Source organism: Hetaerina americana, unplaced genomic scaffold, assembly GCF_022747635.1.
Source record: "Hetaerina americana unplaced genomic scaffold, ioHetAmer1.1.p SCAF_5, whole genome shotgun sequence".
In the NCBI taxonomy this organism is placed as follows: Eukaryota; Metazoa; Arthropoda; class Insecta; order Odonata; family Calopterygidae; genus Hetaerina; species Hetaerina americana.
Genome location: NW_027287095.1, coordinates 14,632,696 through 14,640,874, shown reverse-complemented (window position 1 = coordinate 14,640,874; position 8,179 = coordinate 14,632,696). Strand labels below are relative to the sequence as shown.

At 39.9% G+C, this 8,179-nt stretch overlaps 1 protein-coding gene across 1 annotated transcript in view; it reads right to left on the bottom strand.

Moving 5' to 3' along the window:
* Positions 1-601: 601 nt before the first annotated feature.
* Positions 602-8,179, bottom strand: part of LOC139693527 (proline-rich protein 36-like) — a 31,324-nt gene continuing 23,746 nt past the window's right edge. The window contains exons 9-10 of the mRNA XM_071591721.1: positions 4,056-4,922; positions 602-2,346 (exon numbers count right to left, since the gene is read on the bottom strand). Of these exons, the coding sequence (XP_071447822.1) occupies positions 2,147-2,346; positions 4,056-4,922 (1,067 nt within the window). The 3' untranslated portion in view covers positions 602-2,146. The remainder of the gene's footprint in view (positions 2,347-4,055; positions 4,923-8,179) is intronic.

Sequence of the window (8,179 nt, the reverse complement as noted above, 5' to 3'; positions counted from 1 at the left end):
TCAACATCTCAACCAGGTAGACAACATTTTACATACAATTAATTTAATTGGAAGCATTCTGGAATTTATGCATCATTCCTAGCGGCCCTATGTTGATAAACCTTGCATTATGGATGAATCTCATTGACTTGTACAATAACTGAAAATTTGGACTCCATATATTTTTTCCACTAAGGGTTTTAAGTTGTAGCCAATGTATTCTTATAGGGTGAAATGGAATATGTAAAAATTTTCGCATCAAACCTGGGATATCTACAGGTTAAGTCATACTTTTTCTGGCAGTACCCTGATATAATCAATAATATTCTGAAAAGTACATCTCTTCATCTTCATCACATTGTTATTGAAATTATTATTATATTATTTATTAAAATAAGTACTGCTATTTAAGTGTGGGGGTCCTCCATGCTGCAATGTAGACATCTTTGAAACTTTACCATATAATCTTTGTTTTAAGAAATAGGAAATCCACCTTGTTACATGGGACACCTCAAATATATGATTTATGATGAAGTATATGAAATTATGATAAACATGCAATTTGCTGGCAATGGAAGTAAAAACAAAAATAATTAATTAGGATCATTCTATGTTTCATTTATTCATTAATCAGATTGGAATGAATGGTTTCATTCCAGCAAACACTTCACTATCCTACGGTAAATGTATAAATATTACAAAGATAGTTCATGTTACAAACATACAATATACACACATACTATTTCCATGCTTGAAATAGGGAAGTAACAATTGGATAAAATATTTTATGTAGAAAATAAAAACATAAATATTTACAAAGTAGTTATTACTATCATTATTATAATTATTATTGGTAATGATGTCAGGCACTGAAAAGCCAGTCCATTGTGGTTTTGAGTCGTCTATGTTACACCCTCGACAGATAAACTGGACAGGAGTCATTAGGCAAAATGAAATAGAAATGGCAGTAGCTCAGGGTAAGGGTTATGAGGGTAATTCTTTTTTTTACTACATCACCACTGCCTACATGCACCATCAAACAAGGAGCCCACTCTTTGGTAAGAAATCACTCATGCCACAAACCACATCAACCTTGGAATGTGCCACTCTCAAGAGCAGGCTCCCTTTTCTTCCTTTGTTCATTTAGCGTGGCCTACATAATATTTGTCTCTCCCTCAGAATTGCACACCTGCCCTTGAACTCCACTTCTGCTTCTGATTTGACTAATCAGAGACGAAAACACAGTAAGGGAAAGTTAAAAAAAAGGATATTTGTTTTACACTAAAAGCCACAGGTTTAAAAGAAAAGAAATAATGCACTTGGCAGGTGTGGTACTTTGTAGACTAGCTTCATTCACTTTTATCTGTTAAGAATTTATTTCTCTCAAGGGCAGTACTATGCCTTCAGCATTTCATTCGAACTGCTGCCCAGATTCTGCAAGTTTTCCACCAACAGCCACGGAATGTTTTATCCTATCTGCAGGATTCCATTTTTAACTGATTTCGAATGCTAACAGTCCTCCATCCATCCCAGGTAAACATTATTTATAAAAATTAAATAAAACCCTTACCATATCCCTTTCTGGTTTCAACTTAATGGCAAACAAATTTATGTACACAGTTTACATGTATCCCTGAAATTTGCCTCAAAATGTCCACAGGCCAAGCAAGTATATTGGTAGCCACAGAAGCACGGAATGCCGCCTTTGGGTTGCAGCCACATTTGTCATGGATGGAAATGCATAACATGCGTCCACTGAATTTTGTCATTGGCCTTGACCAGAGAAGGGACTGTGGGATCAGGGATGGGGAAGATGACTGATAAACCATCACTTAACAGGAAAATTGGGTAAATTACTGGCATTTTAATCACAAAACATGATTTCTCTCTGTGAACATCACATCAGAAAAAGGCAGGGCAGCATTTTTTTGTAAGGTTACAACAAAATATGGTAACACTGTCAATAGCAATAAAACAGCTTGGAACACAAAACTGATCACTTTAATGCCTCGGCCACAACCAAAATAACAGGTTCGGCCAGCATATTCACAAGTCTTGTGCAGGATTGACTTGTGCTGCTACAACAAGAGGCATGCATCTTCTTGCTCTTGTCTCTCCTCCTCGTGCACCTTAGGAAAGAAGGGGGAGGACACCCCCCCTTGCCCAGCTACCGCAGTGCCCGCAAGCAGGCATGCAAATGGTCCAGGGCTGCCTGGGTACGGTGGCGCTGCTGGTCATGCAGAGTCCGCTTGGCCAACAGCTCTCTCAGGCGTCGCTCCAGTGCATCTGCCTCTGCTTTCCTCTCACCAAGCACCCCCACCAAACGGCGAACCTGCTGCCCCAGAATCTCCCGCTCCATCGTCCGCTCTGCAAATACAATGGTTGTGCATCACACAGTCATAATGACAAGCTCTGGCAAATTGATCCCATAACCACATCGTGTATTTATTCGAGTACATGGATATTTATACCATCAAATAACACTGAAAAATACAGCATCACATTAAAATAGAGTGTTATCTCACAAAATGAGCATAATTCATTCTAGAATCTTTTTTGTTATGCTAAACCCTCATTAAGTGAAATAATTTTTCCATTATAAATAAATTATGTACAAGGTTTATCAAAAAAGAAAGATATTCAATATGCATAGAACAAAAAAAGAACTGACTTTCTCGCCATGTGAGGTGCTTGTTAACAAAGGTTACAATGTATATTCTAAGATATAATGAATAAACAAAGTAATGCATTCAATAATTGTATGGATGCACAGAGAAGAACAGCAATGTTATTGAATGCAGCATTCATAAACAGATTTTGTAATGGATTGAATTCTTCATAGTTAACTGTCTACACAGCTTCCTTCCCATTTCTATGATAGATGAAAAAATACTGCGAGTCTTATTAGTTACATTTGAAAATGGCACCTTCTTCGGTGAAAGGACGGACATATAGGAGGCTAACATTTTAGTGCTTATTTCCTCAAGGTCAAAGCATTTTATGGAATTCTTGAGTCCAGTAGCTTTGCATCTTGGTTGAAATAATATAAGGATAGGTGAGGTGTGTTGTGAAAAGGAAAAACATGACATTTATTGCAAATCAAAAAGAATAATTCAGTGTATAATACAGGAATAAGAACTATAATGTGGAACAATGCATTTACAACTGAAATTCCATAAATGAGAAATGTAAGGGAGATATTTCTCACTACACACAAACAAATTGACTAGGAGTTCATTAAATTATGACTGGTTATAAATGAAATTTCATATTAATAACTTATTGATAGGTAAATCTCATATAAACACTTTTGGGTTTTCTTAGAAGTTTTTAATTTCACAAAATCAGAAGTTGTCAATAGTAGTTAATGTTTTCATTTAAACATATTTATATAATCTGTACTTTCTCATTATCGCTTCCCTTGCATTCATTAACCTTGAGAACTCCATAATCTCCTTTTTGGCAAGCGAATACATGGTTTAACAAAGCAGCAAACACCTGAATTAATGGCGAGGCATGAAAAAGGACAGTTTCCTTAAATAACACCCAAAACCACAATAAGCACTAGGGTATTTATAGCAAGGTCCTGTGGAAATGCCAGTAATACATTTCTGTGATCTGTTCAATAAATATTAAAGAACATAAATAAAATATTAGAAAAGCTATTTCCTTTTAGTTTACCATCCTACACAAAAGAATAGACTAAAGGAGGATTCAAAACTTTTTCAACAAACTAGCATTTGCAGGAAAACTTGAAAAACAGCAAAAAAAAAGAAACCACCAATCCACAAAAGAAAGTTAAAGATCAAAAACTTTTTTGTCATTATTAAAAATAGTTCCAGTATGAAAATGGACTGTGGTAAGAAATAAAATTAATTACTGGATTGACTGGACACATTCTTGTTCAATAACTCTTGTAATAAAACATTTGATAGGGAAGATCCTAAAATTATAATATCAACCCCTCCTGCCCTTCCCTTAGTCTTGCATGCAATCAAATGAGTGGCATGTCGCAGCGCTCGGAGGCCCTTATCATCCACCCACCCCCCTTCAACCTCCCACCATCAACAGCTCACCTTGAGAGTACCGCTGGTACGCCTCCATCACCTCCTCCATCCCCGGCCACTTGAAGGACTTGGCAGCACTGGGAGTGACCCTTCCTCCTCGAAACCTGCCCTCCACCCTCTTGCCCCCCTTCACCCCTTCGCACTCCTCATCCTCCTCCCCAAGTTCATCTTCATCTTCAAAGTCATCCTCATTGTCATCATCCACGTCCAGATCCTCATCTGTTGCTTCCCTTTTCACAGCCATTTTTGTAACGCCATCATGACCAGCCTTCAGTCCATTGTGAAGCAACGGGTTTGCGGAGATGGGCACCTGGAGGGGCAGGTGAGGATACTTGGGCACCTTTGTGGGCGGGACATGGGTAGCATGGGAAGGGTGGTGGGGCGAGTGGAGGAGGGAGTTATGGTGGTGTTGTTGTTGCTGCTGCTGCTGGTGGTGGTGGTGGTGCTGGGATGGACCGCTCATCAACTGCTGGTATGAGTGCCCATGTGGGACACGGTGGTAGTGGTTGAGCCCCGGCACCAAGTGGTGGTTGTAGCCGCCGTGCAGGTATCCCTTTGAGTGGATGAGGGTTGCATCACTGACACTCAACATGCTCTCGCTTGGGCTTTGTGAGCCATTTCGAAGTTGGTATCCCCGGATCAAACTTGCCTTGGGAGCGAGGAAACTCCCATCCCTAAGCCTCTTGCGGCTCTTCCCCCTTAGGTCCACACACCCATTCCCTCTACTCGTCCCCCTTGTCAGATATGGACCCATAAACGTTTGATTCATGGACCCAGCACTCTCTGCAATTAATCCACTGCTGTATAGCACCACTGAGTTGATACTGTTCCTTCGTATTCTCTCCTCCACAATGGCCTGCCAGATGAGCTCCATGTCTACCAGGTTAAAATGAGTCAAAGGAAAATGTTAAGGCATCAACATATTATCACAAGTAAATTTAAATAAACTATAAGACAATAAAAATCCTTCTCTAATACTTAATAAATGCTTGTATTTCCCACTCCATCAAAATAATTAAAACTGGGAAACTGGATTAAACACTGGATTATAACTGGTAACCAATATTGCCGACATGTTAGAACAGTGCAAAATGCGCTCTGAAGCATTTGATGATAACAGTGTAATTTTTATCTGTGAGTCTCACTGCACACCAAATGTCCATGCACAGTTTATCAGTCCAACAAAATTGACCATGAAAGCAATGACCTTATCTCGTAATTTAGTACATCAACTAAATGAGTGCCGAGTCTTGTCCTCCCACTAAATTGATAGCACCAAAGAAACAAATGATGGCCTTGAAGTTGGCAGCAACTCAAGTTGGAATTTGAAGAGTCTGTGGAGCTTGAAAATGTAGCTAAAGAAAGTGTGTTGACAACATTGAAAGTGAAAATATCGCATTTGAGATCCTCTGAAATGAAGTTAGTGTCAAAGCAAATAGCAAGCAGACCTTGTTGCAAATGCAAACAATGCTGCTAAGATGGAAAACAGAACCTCTTTTATCAGTAAAGCTTAGTAAGATGCACCTGAGGTATACTTAGATGTGGTGTGAGGTGTGATTTGCCTTCTAAGAGCCCAGTTGCTGCATCATCTTAATGTCATCAGGGAACTTCAGAGACATCAACAAATGCATGTGGTGACCTGCCACACGTTATCCACTTTAACATGGATTGCGGTGAATTAGAAAATACTGTGACAACACATACATCTACATCTACTTAAGGACCACAAAACCTACTGCAGGGGCATGTGGCAGGGGGTGCTAGGTCACCACTCTTAAGAGAAAATAAAACCGAATAGTATCAAGGATGAAAATAAAGCACCCCACCATAAATTATGAACAAGTTACACGGATTGGTCATTTCTAGAGTGTATACTGTGTAAAGGCCTGACCATCGGCCAAGCTATACTGATACTGATGGGGTATTTTTGTACCTGTAGCTATAATTTTACCTTCGGGCAAGAAATGTAAATCCTTTGTCAGTGATAGTGTCATTGAGCGATAGTGTCACGTTAAAAACACCATTGAGGAAGGCAACGGGAAACCACCTCAATTGTCATTTCTAAAACTTAATGATGGACACTACAGAGAATGTGAGTCCTGGCAACAACGAGGCTCGGCCCAATTGGCTGTGTGTTGTCCCCGGCAGTGGGGGAGGCTAAGCATCCGTGGTCATCATCCCACGAAACCCTTGCAAGGGAAAACCGACAGCAGCAGGATAGAAGGTGCAGGAGGAGAAGACCAAAGTAGTTAGAATAGGAACGTGGAATGTTAGGACAATGTTGAGGACAGGAAAATTATTAAGCGAGAGATGGAAAGTGGAAATATAGATATTTTAGGTCTATGCGAGTTGAGATGGAGGGATACCGGGGATAACTGGAGTGATAATTATAGAATAATATACAGCGGCAGGGACGAGAGCTGTCAAGGGGTTACCATAATGTTAAATAAAGAGATAGGAAGAAGCATAGTCAACATTGAACAAGCAATGCATAGAGTATTACTATTAGAGATAAAAGCAGAACTGATGAACATGGTCATTGTTCAAGTATACATGCCACCGAGTGACAGTAGGAAGAGGTCGATGGGATATATGAACAGTTAGAGGACATAATCGAAGGTGTTGCTGCAGGAAAACATTTGATAGTGATGGGGGATTGGAATGCGACGGTAGGCGAAGGGAAAGATGATGATGAGGTGGGGGACTACGGTTTAGGTATGAGGAATGACCGCGGGGAGAAAGCAGTTGAGTTCTGCAGGAGATGGGTTAGTCATCACCAACACTTGGTTTAGAAGCCACAAAAGGTGCAGGTATACATGGAAAATGCCAGGTGACTCAGAAAGGTATCAGTTAGATTATATTCTGGTTAGGCAAAGGTTTAGGAACAGTGTGATAAATTCGCACAGCTTCCCGGGAGCAGGTGCGGACTCAGACCACAATTTAGTTGTTATGAAATGTAGCGTACGGTTCAAAAAGATAAGGCAGGGGTGGCGAGTTAGAAAATGGAATGTAGAAGCATTAATGGATTGACAAGGAAGGAGTACCAAAAGGCTGTAGAGAAAATCATGGAGGATAGTAAAGGGCTTAGTACTATCGAAGAAAAATGGGAAATGATCAAGAAAGGGTTGTCTAAAGCCGCAAAAGACACTATTGGAACCGTTAATGCTAAAAGGACAAGGAAACCATGGATCACGGATGAGATGATTACAAAGATGGATGAGCGGCGAAAATGGAAGAATATAAATACAGAATTAGGCAAAATGAAGTACAAAGAATTGAACAATAAATTGAGGTGGGCAACAAATAAAGCAAAAGAAGCATGGTGGAAGACGCAGTGCGAGGATATGGAAAGTTTGCAGAGGAAGGGTGAAATTGGCACACTCTATGGCAAGGTTAAATCTCTATTGGGAAGTAAGAAGGGAAGATCTATGCTAACAGAGATAAGGTGGGTAAATTAATAGTGGGCCCAGGAAAGATCCAAGAGAGATGGAAGGAATATATAGAAGAACTGTATAGTAAAGAACTTAGGAGAACAATGTTAGACATAGAAGTGGAACATGACGCTGAGGAAGATAGCTTAGGTCCAGACATACTCAACGATGAGATAGAAAGGGCATTAAGGGAGATGAAACTAAATAAGGCCGTGGGGGTGGATAACATTGCTGCGGAACTATTGAAATGTTTAGGAAAATGTGGGAGGATGAGGCTATATGGGCTCATTTGTAGTATTTATGAGGAAGGAATCTCGCCGGAAGACTTTGTGAGATCAGTTTTAGTTTCTATTCCAAAAAAGGTAAAGGCTACATCATGTGAGGACTACAGGAGAACAAATTTGATATCCCACGCAGCTTAAGTTGTTCTCAGGATCATAAACAAAAGGATAGAGAGTAGGGCAAATGATTACTTAGGGGATGATCAGTTCGGGTTAAGGAAGGGGAGAAGTACACGTGATGCCATTGCAGTAATGAGATCACTAATCGAGAGGAATATAGGAGACAATCAGCCAGTATTTACCTGTTATGTAGATTTTGAAAAAGCATTTGATAGAGTTAATTGGGAAAAACCAATGAGTATATTGAAGAAATTAGGAATAGATTGGAGGGAAAGGAGGCTAATCCGACCCCTGTACATGT